The sequence below is a fragment of the Elephantulus edwardii genome, unplaced genomic scaffold (assembly GCF_000299155.1).
Source record: "Elephantulus edwardii isolate Elephantulus edwardi_28Jun2011 unplaced genomic scaffold, EleEdw1.0 scaffold00049, whole genome shotgun sequence".
Classification (NCBI taxonomy): Eukaryota; Metazoa; Chordata; class Mammalia; order Macroscelidea; family Macroscelididae; genus Elephantulus; species Elephantulus edwardii.
This window is the reverse complement of record NW_006399799.1, coordinates 4,882,128-4,895,620: the sequence shown is the minus strand read 5'-3', so window position 1 is coordinate 4,895,620 and position 13,493 is coordinate 4,882,128. Positions and strand designations below refer to the sequence as shown.

The following is a 13,493-nucleotide window of genomic DNA, read 5'->3' as shown; positions in this document are numbered from 1 at the left end:
ACATTTTCTTTGTTTTTCTTAAAAGTTTCTTTTCTGAATCTGTTGGAGGTATGATCTATCATTCCTTAAGTTCCTTACCAAAAAAGTTCTGTAGTATATCTTAAAGATCTTTTGTTGTTGTAGATTTTGGTCTACATGCTTGCATCATCTTATCCTCTTTGTAGCTTTGTTTTGCTTTTTTAAAAACTGGTTTAAAGTTACCTGTTGCCTCCAGAACTGTGAGATTGTGATTTTTGTGTTATTTTGTTTTGATATAAATTATGGGGTCATATGTGTGTGCTGTGCAGCTCACTAGCTTGCTAGCTCTTAATGTTTCATCTCATGTCTTCTGGTGAGTGTGATAGAAGATGGAAGTGTCTGTGCCGTTCTTACTTCTTTATTCACATAGAGCAATTGATGACAGCCTGGAATATATGGTGGTTGCAATCCTTTGTTTATGAGATAGAACAGGAATTAGTTTTAACTGTTGTCTGATGGATGAAACTAGACAATGTTTCTATCTGTTGCCATGTAAGACAAAGAAAAAGAAATAAACAAGAAAAAAACACCCAAAAGAAGATTGCATAGTAAAGAGCAACCAAAATTGAGAGTAGTATAAAGGAAAAAAAATCAGAATACAAAGGCAAAAAAGAAGCATTAGAAGAGAGAAGAGTGACAAAGGAAACAAAAAACCCCTAAAAGACAGAATAAAAGAAAAAAACTCACAATAATAAAATCAACAAACAAAAACCTCAAAACCACCCAAGTGCCTGCCCATCAACAAACAGATGGCTACAAAAACCATGGTCCATTCACACAAAGGCATATTATACAGTAGTGAAAAACAATGAACTTGTAAAACATACGACACTAGTGAGCCTGGAAAACATTGTGCTGAGTGAAATATCTCAGTCACAAAAGGAAAAATACTGCATAACACCACTGTTATTAGACTGACATGAGGGAGTTATGGGGAAAATAGTAGTGTATAGATAATGAAAACTGCATTGGAACAGATGAGAGGCAGAACTGTCTGAAAGGAATATATATGATTAGGTATTTTATGTGCCAACAGTCTGGAATAAGAGGTGCATTGCAAAGTGGATTAGGAGGGGAAGAAGGAAAGGGGAGGGAAGAAAATGTGCAACAATGCATGAATTCAAATAAACAAACAAAAACCACCCTGAAAACAAATTGAACATAAAAAAAAAACAAGGGGGGGTGACCTTGGAGGAAGTTGGTATGGGTACTTGATTGGCACGTCACAACACTGTGATGAGTGGAAGTGAGATGCCAAGTCTGGGATGATGTGTCTCCCAGTCCAGCAGAAGGTGGATATTTGGGTGCCCAGTCAGTTAAGAGTTTCTGCTTATTTGAGAGGACACTGGAGCCTCAGGATGTGAGCCGGGACACAGCATCTGTTCTCATCTAGAGGGTATGAAGAAACAGGACACCCAGCTGGGCTGGGGGGGGTGGAGTTTCTACTGGCGTCAAAGAAGCCTAGGATAATGCACCTGGTTAGAGATGGTGTCTTAGCCAGACCCGGGAATGAATGCCCACTGGGTACCTAGTAAGAGACAGCATGAACAGTCACTGCCAACCTGACATGCCCAAGGATTGCACTTTCCATAAAAAGTATATTGCTTCAAATGTGACCCTGACATACGTTAGAGGTGATATTCACAAGGATGCCCTTTGAGAGGCACGGACCTCAAACAGAGGTGGTGCTTTCTCCAATCCAGAGTCTGGCTACAGGCCAGTCATGTCCTCAGGCTCTTGGGGGTCCACCTCTGATTGTAGAGCTATATGAGCATGCTCCTAGTGCCAGATATAAGATAACATAGGCCAGGCCTCAGAGGGAGCTGGGACTTTGCCAAGGACTACTGCCAACCACTTGATGAATAGAGGTGGGCGAGAGCTCTCCTGATCTTCTGAATTATAAGGAACAGAGGGGAGAGCCTACCTCTGTTAGCAGCCAACTGCTGGTGTGGACACATCTGCAGTCCCAGGTTCCTCCTGTACCTGAAAGTGTTCAGAATGGCCTGCCACACTGTTTACATTTCTTTGTTTCTGTCTCCTATCTCATTTGTTGTTTACATTCAGTTTCTTCCTTTAGTCCGTATTTGAACTAGGTCTTTTCATTTTAAAGTGAAGGTTCCAGAATTAATTATCTATATCTGCTTACTTGATTTTCTCGTATCTTGGTTTAAGTGTGCCTGGGCTGCCATTTGCCTCCTCTGTCATTTTACCTGGAAGTGACCTGTATAATTTAAAGAGGTGCCATTTATTTTAGACATCTCTGGTGGCATAGTCCTTAGAGAGTTGTGCTGCTAAAGGCTGTGCTTCTCTGCTGTTGTTATGTACTGCTGAGTTGCAACAGACTTACAGCTGGTTTTCAGATGCAGTATGGTGGATTTGAACCACATACCTTTAGCTTGATGGTGCAGCTTCTTTCCACTCAGCCACCAGAGCTCCTTTCTGCTTCTCTAGCAGTCTGAATCCACTCTGCGATGTACTGCCTTGTAAATCTGTTGGAGAGTCAGCTGAGAGTCAGAATTAATTCAGTAGCATTAAGAGAGATATTTTTAAGGTATACTTAAAGCAGTAGTCTAGGGAGTTCTCCAGTTTCACCTGGTCCAGTAAGTATGGTTTTTGTTTTGGAAATTTGGAGTCCTATTCCACATTTTTTTTTCTTCTATCTATGAGACCTGAGCACTTCTCAGAAAAATTTGAAAGTGCATTTATTTCATGATACATAACTTTGTAAAACTCACTGTATAACTTTTTGCCAACTTCAATGACTTCCCCCCTCCCCACCATTTCTTTAGGCCCATCAGGCAGTTACAACTTCCAGTCCGTTATCTATGAACCTGACTGCAGAGATTCCTGATTTGCCAAAGAATGTATCAGTCCAGCTTGAGATTTCAAAGGATCCTGTTACTGCATCCAGCACTCAGCAAGTAAAAAGTACTGGGAAAATCCAGATTTCTACTCCTGTGCCTGTGGCTCCCTTCTATACTTATGCTACCCCTGCCCCCCAGGCTTCTTTCCTGAGCACTTCAGCACCATACCCAGGTAAGGCCCTGTGCTCTTGCCCAAGGTAGAACATTTGATCACTGTTTTATTCTAGAGGACAGAAGGAACGGGGAGGCATCATTTTGAATACAGGAGGTTAAAACCCAAAACAACGTATGTGCACATAATTATAAGACTTTGGGCTCCATCGCTTTTTCAGCAATCTGGCTCTGGCTGCACCCCCTTCACCCCCCAGCCTATAGAAATTTGGGAAGCTCATTTTCCCAAAGCCAGGCTTCCCTGTAACTGAAACTTAAAAGCACAAGATTTCATTAAAAATATTTGAAGAAGGTAAGCTCTGGTGACCTAGTGGCAAGAAGCTGTACTGCAATCCTAGAGGTGTCTGGTTAGAATCCACCAGATGCTCAGCTGGAGAAGGAGGGACAATCTCCTCCTGTACCAGTGAGATTGATTTGATGGTACAAACACTCAAAAAAAGAATAAAATTTAAAAAGAAAAATATTTGAAGAATCAAGCAGTTACTGGAAAGAAAGAGCTGGGTCCATATACCTATTTACCTTACAAAAAAGGCTAGTTTAAATCATATATTTGTCCCTATGTGATTTAGATAGTATCTTTGTTTTTAATCCTGTGTTTTGTGGGCACTGTTCTAAGGTATTAGAAGAAAATGGTTAATTGAGGCAACAAGGGGTGCTTCTTAGCTGGTGAAACTTTCTTATCTAACATATTTGGGGCATATTTTTGACAGGGGCCACTCCTTGGTAAAAGGCATCATGTTGGGAAATGTAGAAGGTCAGAGGAAGAGAGGAACATCCTCAACAAGTTGGCTTGGCACAATGATTGCAGTATTGGGCTTGAACAGGCAGATGACTCAAGATAGATCAGAGTTCACATCTGTTGTTCATAGGGTCACAGTTTAAGTAAATGACACCTAACAACAACAGCAACAAGTTGATCTTTAATCTGTGAAAGAATCAAGGGAGTATAGAAAAACAGTGAAAGTAGATTTTTGCCAATCCTTTTATTTCCCAGGGTTTCTTTTGTTGGAATATGAAATTTTAGGGGTTCAATCACGAGGCACCAGAGTAGTTTCTGTGTTCCCATAGAATGCCTGTAACTTTGTCATTGTGAAGGGCTTGCATTGCATTGTGTTGAATAGCCATTTTTCGATCTATTCTAGGTTCTTCTGAGTTTAACAGTTTCTTTTTTGGAAATAATTTTAGAGAGTTTTTCTGTGCTCTGAAGATTTCATAAAGGCTAGTTTCATTTCTTTCCAAGTGCAGTGTTCCCAAGCTGAGATAAATGAGTTTGGGGTCTCATATTTATATAGGAAGTCTTTCTTACCCCTTGGTCATGAGATTAAGAGCATTAGCCAACTGTTTGCTTTAAACTCTCCTAGTTCTCTTAGAGAGCTCTGGTGGCTTAGTGGTAAAGAGTTTCACTGACACCCCAAAGGCATATGGTTCAAATCTGCCATCTGCTCCACACAAAAAAGATGGGTAGTCTCCTTTCACGCTATTAACTGCCTCTAGAAACCCACTAGAGGATCAGCTATAAGTTGGTTCTGTTAGTTCAAGGTACATAAAAACAAGAAGTCTCCTACCAAATAACCAAATAAGCTTTATGTAGTATGAAAAGAAGGTAGAGGTGTGCGTATGTGTGTGTGTGATTGTTACACTCCAGTGGACATTTATCAATGTATGCACACATTTTTGCTTGATAAAACTAGTAGTGGTTTTAAGTGTTCCAGATTGTAGTGAGTGAAATTGAGGGATGCTGCTAAATACTTAACAGTATATAGAATAACCCCTTAAAACAAAGTATTATTATCTGGTTCAAAATGTCCAAAGTAATGAGAAAATCAAAACAATAGGAGTTTGCAAAAGAAAGAAGAATAATGGAACATTCTAGATTTAATTTCTTACCTTTTTGTGTGTTTACTTTGTTTCCAGTTGTAAAAGAATTGATTGTGTCTGCTGGAGAGAGTGTGCAAATGACTCTGCCTAAAAATGAAGTTCAGTTAAATGCGTATGTTCTCCCACAACCAAGCCAAGGTAAAAATCTCTTACATCTGGGTAATGCTTTAATTTATAATGGCATCCAAATACCTAATCTTATTTAGTCCTTATAGTAGTCCTGTGAGAATAGAATTTTAGCATGTACCTGCACAAGTGTAAGAGTGGCAGTAGAGTAATTGAGATCATATACTTCAATCAAGCCTTATGTCCAATCTCAGTTCAGCTGGTTATAATTTATGTGATTTAAAGCAAATTAACTTCTCTGAGCTTCTGTTTCTTTTTTTTTTTCTAAACCGGGGATAATAATTCCTACCTCATTAAGTTCTTTTAAGAAGAAATGAGATCACCAAAGCACCCATTTCAGTGTCTAACTTGTAGCTGATGCTCATTAAATGTAGATTTTAATCTATTAGGTTGAATGCTAATCATTTTAAAGAGAAGAAACAGAGTCTCAAGTTAATCTGCTTCTCCTGTTAAAACTCATAGTAAACAACAGAGGTAGAATACTTCTTGGAGAGATGTTATTTGAGACTACCTGAACTGTAATTACTTTCTTTTGTAATTGATTGGCTTGGCTCTTCTGTATTTTTTTTTCTGACTTCTATTTGTATATACACTTTTGTGAGTTACTATTGTCTTGTCAATCAATATCCCAAAACACGTAAGTTCATAAACAGTCTCTTCAGCCTTCGTCCCCCAGGTTCTCCTTTGTTTATCAGATACATGAGATGAATAGTTTTAAACTTTTCAAAGGTTGGGAGGATGAGGCAGGACCAACACTGCCTTCCTGTCTCCCTCCTCATCCCCTGTGGCAACCCTGAAGCACCTTGAAGGATCCCTCCAGTGTTCAGATACTCAGTTTGAAAACCACTACCCTACATTATTAAGCCAGCATTCTAACAAACCTATGCTCAGTTGGTCTTCCCCTTGGGCAAATTTCTGGCTATATGGCACAAATTATCCCCTGAGCTTTTCTGACCTAGGAATTTTTTCCTTTTAAGAAATTTGTTTTGCTAACTTAAGACATTGTAAGATTAGAAATTCCCAAACTAAGGTAAATCTTCTTTCTGTACAGAGAAAAATTTCCAACTCCATTTAGAAGCAATGCCATATTTTAGCTTAAGTTTTACATTTCTGCTTCTTCTTTCCTGCTTTTTACCTAACATAATTTCTACATATAAATTTGTGAGAGCTCCCTAGGACTGGCAGCTGGCCAAAACAAAACTAGTATTTGATAGGAAAGGCATAGTAGATTTTGTATCAGATTTCTGAAATAAAATCTATTCTGAAGAAGGAGGATCTCTTGGAATTCAGTTATGTGTGCTGACTTTAATATTTGAACTCATGAACTAAGAAAAAGAAATGACAGCTCTTTTGCCTTTTCTTTTTAACTATTATGTAGTAATTTAAACTAACTATTCATAACAAATACCACTTTCCCCCCTTACCAGCTCGCATTTGCTCCAAAACAATTTTCATACCATTTTTACTGGAGAGGGATTTTTTAAAACATGATTCTATCCTTGTCTTGCCTACTGCCCTCTTTTGAGTGCTGCTTGAATTTCTGGCAGAAGATGATGTAAAACAAGAAATACTGCTGGAGGGGGAGGGGTAAAAGAAATGGGAACGATTTGGTGGGGATCTGGAAAGACAGGGTGATGGTCGGCATAGTTCATTGGTGATTAATTTTATAAAACATAATGAATGGGAATGATTGTGTGAAACAAAATATGTATGAACTTTGTATATGCAAACCAAAATAAAGTTGTTGTTTTAAAAGAAATATTGCTGATTCCAGATCTTCACTGAAGGCAAAACATACCAGAAATAGATGTTGGTATACTCGTGTTTTATTGGCAGTGTAAAGGCATTCAACTGTGTGGGTCATAATCAGTTGTAGATAACACAGAGAAAGGATGGGAGTTTCAGAACACTTAATTGTGCTCTTGTACAGTCTGTACATAGACTAAATGGCAATTGGAACAGAATAAGAGGATACTGTGTGGTATAAAATTAGGAAAGATATGTGTCAGGGTTGTGTCCTTTCACCATACTTGCTCTGTATGCTGAGCAAATAATCTGAGAAGCTGAATTATATGAAGAACATGGTATTAGGATTGAAAGAAGATTCATTAACAATCTGTGATAATATGCTGGCAACACAATCTTGCTTGTTGAGAGTGAAGAGGACTTGAAGCTCTTACTGATGAAAATCAATGGTCCTAGCCTTCAATACTGATTACACGAAATGTAAATAAAACTTCTCACAACTGTACCAACACACAACATCAAGATAAAATATTGAAGTTCTCAAACTCCTTTTTACTTGGACCAACAATTCACACCCTTGGAACCAGCAGTCAGGAAATCAAATGGAATATTACAATGGACAAATCTGCTGCAAAAGGCATCTATAAGTTGTGAAAAAGCAAAGCTGTCACTTTGAGGACTAAGATTTTCCTGTGATGGCAATTGCCTTATAAATGCATATAAAACTCAGAGACTGCATAAGAAAAACTGGGGAGGGGGGAATGATGCCTTTGAATTATGATTGTGGCAAAGAATATTGTATATACCTTGGACTATCTTGATAGAAGTACACCTTGAATATTCCTTAGAAAGGAAGGTGGTGAGCCCTCATCTTACATAATTTTGCATAGAAGGAACCAATTCATGTAGAGTAGGACAATCATGCTTGGTAAAGAGGAGGGTCAACTAAAAAGAAACCTTTGGATAAAATGAATTGACACAGTGGCTGTAATATTGGTTTCAAAGAGCATTGATTGAGGATAGCACAGCACTGGGCAGTGTTTCGTTCATTCTTTGTACATACAGTTACTATGAATTGAAACTAAATAGATGGCACCTAACAACATAACAGCAACCTACCCACCGATAAAGTCTGAGGTCCAAATGAAGACCATTTAATGCTTCATCTGATCTTAATTAATTTCAGTGGGGCCTATTTTAAATGGGCCATTCCCTTCCATTTCTGCAGTATGTTATTTTGCTCAGCAGGAATGAAGTAGCTCTTTTAACTCACCAGGGTGTGATGACCTCAGTGAGACAAGCATTGTTAGCACTCTGGAAAAAGCTATTTTTGAACCATGTTATTTAGAAGTCATTGCTGTTCTTTGTTGCAAAAGAAGTTTTGCCAGAAAGTGGCCTTTGTTCCCTGTGAGTTCATCTTTAGTGGTTGGTGGGCATATATTTTTGCTGAGAGGCCAGATCATGAGCAGTCTGTTATTTTTTAGGGTGGATTGGCCCTGAAGAGGCTAGCTATGGGGCAGGAGTGAATACTGCTGGGAAAGAATGGAGGAAGCCCTAGATGTTTCTGAATCAGCAGTATCTACCCTGTTCTCCCCCCCCAGCAAATGAATTGGTTCCCTACAAGCTGTAGGGTGAAATCTTATAACTAAAACATTGTTAAAATTTAGAAGTGATTTGTGATTGTCAGGCTTTGTGCCTGCCCTTTTTGTGTGTGGGTGTGTGTTTTCATGAATTTTGTAACTGCCCTTCTTTAGGAGAAACCTACACCTACGACTGGCAGCTGATTACTCATCCTAAAGACTACAGTGGAGAAATGGAAGGGCAGCAGTACCAGATCCTCAAATTATCCAAGGTGAATCTGCCTCTTTTCTTACAGGTCTGATTTTGAGTTATTGGCCACATTTCTAAAATGTATATTATCATGGAATTTTCTGTCCATACTTACTTGTAAGTCTCAACAGCCCTTCTGAAATGAATCCTTCAAAAATCTGACTGGCTGACATCCAATATTTGTTCGTGTATGATTCTCAAATTTTCATTTGTGGTGAGAAGACTGTTCCAGCATGGTGGTGATAGCTGAAAATATATACTAAACAGCTTTTAAGGGTAACATAAGGATTTTAGAATTTGGGAGAAAAACATGGGGCCACATGACTGTGTACATTGACTCAGTCTTTTTAAGGATTCAGTATGGTTATTAAAAGCCATAAAAATAGTTGGGTTTGTTCCCCCTCTCCAGCAATCTTACTCATTCATTAAGCAACTATACATTGTACTCTGATTACGTTGCAGGCACTGGAGATTTTTCAATCTTAATCATAATCTTAATATTCCAAGACAGTAGAATCTAGTAGATGATACTGACAGGAAGTAATTATCACAGAAGATAGTCTTGATCAGTGCAGGGAGTTATGGAAGCCCTAGGAAATTAAAGTATTACTTTGTTTACCTGAGTCCTAAAGGGTGTGTGAGTGAAAGGTAGAAAAAAGGCACTTCAAACAGAAGAAGCTGTGTACTGTGCCAGAAATAAATGTAGGAAGAAGAGAATTTTAGTATGGTTCAACATAACTAGACCTTGAAGAATGAGAAAAGGACACATACTGCATAGTATCTGTTAAAAAGTTACCCTGTTACAAAGCAGGTCTGACATGAGGGGTTGAGAGGAGAATAGAATAAGAGAGTTTAGATAATAAACATTGGGTTGGAACAGATGAAAGAAAGAACTGTTTAAAAGGAATATATGATTAGGCATTATATGTATGACAGCAGCCCAGAATAATAGGTATATTGCAAAGAGGCCTGGGGTGGGGGTGGGGGTGGCAGGAGGAGGTAATTGTGCAACAGTGAATGAATTTTTTTTTTAATAAAGTGAACTGGAGGAGGGGGACGGGAGGGAGGTATAAAATGTGCAACAATGAATGAATGAAAATAAAACTTTCCTGTAAACTTTCGTTAAAAATCACTAAGTAAAAAATTTTATTAAAGAAATGAAAAACAGCAGAAAATGAGACATGGAGGCATAGAGCCTTGAACGTCTCTCGGAAAGGGCCAGAGGGAGTAAGAAAAATACCAAAGTCCCTCACCACTCCAGAGCAGGAAGCAGATAAAGAGCCTGGAGCCCAGCCCTTGGTGCCTCTAGAACCACACCAACAGTATTCGTTGTTGACTCACAGACTCATAGTTGTGGTACTGAGAATGGGGCTTATTAGGGAAGTAAATTGGACAGTGGGGGAGGCAAAGAATAGCACTCAGTAGAAGTCCAGATTTTAGCCCAAATTCCAAGGCACAGGTCCTCAATTAGTCCAGGTTCTTGTTTCAGATAGCAGTCAAATTCAAATCATCCAGTAACATTTCTCTCAGAGCAGTTATAAGTCAGCTTCTCTTTCAAGCAATTGACAAGAAAAGCAAACAGCTTTAACCATGGCCAGAACAAATGCAAGAAGCCTCACGTCATACCTTGCCACAGTTTATCCACAGCAATGCCATAATAGTCTTTTCTACCACCATCACCAGGGTCTTGCCACCAGGGTCTCCCTCCAGTCCTGCTCTTCTCAGGTATAGCTCTCCTCGAATTTAGCTCCTCAGTGTGAGCAGCATTCTTTCTCTTATCCTAGTCCCAGCTGTTGATCATGCAGGACCATGTGTCTACAGTTAAAGTATCTGGAGACCAGAGAGGGTTAAGTGTAATGACTAAAAAAAACCAGCTTTAGGCTAACACCACAAACCTGGAGCCCATACCACATGCCAGTTAACAGCATTGTTCTCCACATTTGAACTTTTGTGTCATCCTAAAATAGATTAATACCTGTTTTATAGATGGCAAAACTAGAAATTAGAAAAACAAAAAATGGTTTTTCAAAACTCACAAAGCTTTTAAACAGATTTGAATGGGATTTTCATCTCTAAAGTGCTCTTCAAGAAAAAGATGTGACAGCTGCTTCCATAAAGATTTACAAACTTTGAAATGTTATAAGGCAGCTGTGCTCTACCCTGTAGGGTTGGAATCAACTGGATGGTAGTATATTTTGTTGTCTTTTTTCTCCATCTCTAGAGTCCATACTTTTAATAACTGATGATAGGAAGTTTGGGATGAGGGAACATATTAGAGCTTGAGAGGTAAATTTGTATACCAACTTCAAATGTTTGGTAATTGAATCCATAAAACTAGGTAAGATGAGCCAAGGAGAGTATAAAGTGAAATGATAAGTGGGTTGAGTTTAGAATACAGAAGAACACTGTTATTCAGGGGATGGAAGGAAATGAGTGAACAGAGATGTAAAAGCAAACTGACAGTATTACAAGAATAAAATAGTAAAACGTCACATACTACAGAAGATCAGTTACTATTTATCCAACAAAGATAATTCAGAAGGCACAAAAACCCTTCATTTATTCATTACAGTGATTTATAATAGTGAAAATTTGAGAAACAGCTCAAGTATCTCACAGTGTGAAATACTATGTGAATTGTGGCATATTTATTCATTTGCTGTTCTGAAGCCATTAAAAAAGTAACAAAGGAAAAGTATTTGTTAAATGAATGGAAGAAAGGACAATAAAAAGTTTGACTGGGGCCTTTTTGTGAGTTGAACCCTGTTTACCATTGAATTATGACTGAAAGACAGGAATCATACCATATTCATCTGTAAACCTCAAGCCTTGGACAATGACTGAGTACAAAATTGACACTCAATAAATATTAGAGAAAAAATGTGGTATTTAAAATTATTTTTTGTGTATGGTCAAGGATTGAAAAGACATAGAGGAGTATTATGTATAAAGTATGATAATAGTGGGATTATAGATGAGTTTATTGTTTTTCTCCTTTTATGTTCTTTGCCATTAGTAGAAGTCTGGAGGGGGAAATATTCAGTTATTTGGGAGCTATTTAATAATTTTACAAAATGTTTTTCTTTGTAGGGATGATTGTTTTAATTTCCTAACTCAGTGAAATGAGATAGTTAGACCCTTAATGTTTTTCTGAGAAGAAAATGGGAGTATTGAGATACTGAAATATCTTCTGTTTTTCTAGAGTCAAATTGTAATAGCATTCACATTTAAACATTATAGTTTTTTCATTTATAATTCATTGCTTCATTTCTTCAGGCAATTTACTTTTTTCATTTGGGAAATAATATAAGAAGAGCTTGACATTCAGCCTGGTCAAGTTCAGATATATGCATTATTTTAAATGTAATTGCTGCTCTTTTATGATTGTCTAAAGGTTGTCTTTTCATCCTTTAGCTCACTCCAGGCCTGTATGAATTCAAAGTGATTGTAAAGGGTCAAAATTCCTATGGAGAAGGCTATGTGAATGTAACAGTAAAACCAGGTATGTGTTTTGCTGGCCTGGAAGTACACCTTTTGTCCCTCTGCAGAATTCACAAGGAGAAAGAGATGTAACTTTTGTAAATTCCCATTATTTTTTGTTACATGTTTATTGGGCGATTTCTAGTTCAATGTAGTGAAAGGTTATATGGCAAAGTAAGTACTTTGATTCTAGCTGGGACACCAGACTAACCAGGGAAACATTAGTCACATGGCCCACTGAGCAATATCCTATCTACTAGAGAACTACTTTTCCAACTGGGTCATGCTGAGAGAGACGCAATTAAGAGACATAGGAAGCCAAGAGCCTGGAAGAAGCATGTAGATAGAGAACCAGCCAAATGTCTGGCTTTTTCTGATCTCTTTCCAGAGATGTGGGCCTTTGTACACACAGAGTTCCTTATTTAAACACTACCAGTCCTGTTTCACCTTAGAAACAAAGTTCTTTCCTATTGAAATCTCAAAATTCTTACCTTTTATATGATGTGTTGGTAGATTACACTGTAGTAGTATCTTTTTTCGTATTTTCAGAGAAATTTGGAAAAAATAGAGAATTCACTGTCACATATTGTTAATATTGTCTTTGCTGGTAGTAGAAGGATTTTATTTTCCATTCTTGAACTTAATAGCCAGGATAATCTTTTTGAGTTGTTAAAAATGTCATCAGTAGTGGAGGGAGGAAACTATGCAACAGTGGATGATTTTCTTTTATTTTTTTAAAGGAAACTTGGCGGAGGGGTGGGGAGGAAAAGATGAATGAAAAAAATTTCACTTTTCTGTTAACTTTTGTTAAAAATCACAATTAAAAACATTTTTTAAAAATGTAATCAATATAAAGGCTACTTGGTCATTTTTTTAATTTGAAAACTTAATGAAAGTTTATAGAGACTTAAATTCATTCATTGTTGCCAGTTTTCCTCCCTGCGCACCCCTACCCCCAGTTGGTTTTTCTCTTTGAAAAGTTTAAAAAAAAAAACACAAACATAAAACAAAAACAACAGACACCAAATTCTCATAATTCCACAATTCCCCTCTGCCCAAGTCCATTCCCCTATGACTCTGGACTCTTGTCATGAACGTAATACCTAATCATATATTCCTTTCCAACAGTTTTCTCCCTCATCTGTTTCAGTGCAGTATGTTGTTGTTGTTGTTGTTATGTGCCATCGAGTCGCTTGCGACTCATAGCGACCCTATATACAACAGCCCTATCGCACTGTCTCTGACAGTCCCATCCCAATTATCCCAGTCACTGAATCAGTCCACGTCATAGAGGGCCTTCCTCTCCTGCGCTGTCCCTCCACCCTCCCAAGCATGATGTCCCTCTCTAAGGACCGGTCTCTCCTTACAACATGTCCAAAG

The 13,493-nt window shown here is 38.1% G+C and overlaps 1 protein-coding gene across 1 annotated transcript in view; it reads left to right on the top strand.

Moving 5' to 3' along the window:
• The window catches only part of KIAA0319L (KIAA0319-like ortholog), a 190,710-nt gene that overhangs the window by 134,488 nt on the left and 42,729 nt on the right, over nucleotides 1-13,493 (top strand). Inside the window, exons 4-7 of the mRNA XM_006886434.1 lie at nucleotides 2,808-3,054; nucleotides 4,968-5,069; nucleotides 8,558-8,655; nucleotides 12,048-12,135. Of these exons, the coding sequence (XP_006886496.1) occupies nucleotides 2,808-3,054; nucleotides 4,968-5,069; nucleotides 8,558-8,655; nucleotides 12,048-12,135 (535 nt within the window). The remainder of the gene's footprint in view (nucleotides 1-2,807; nucleotides 3,055-4,967; nucleotides 5,070-8,557; nucleotides 8,656-12,047; nucleotides 12,136-13,493) is intronic.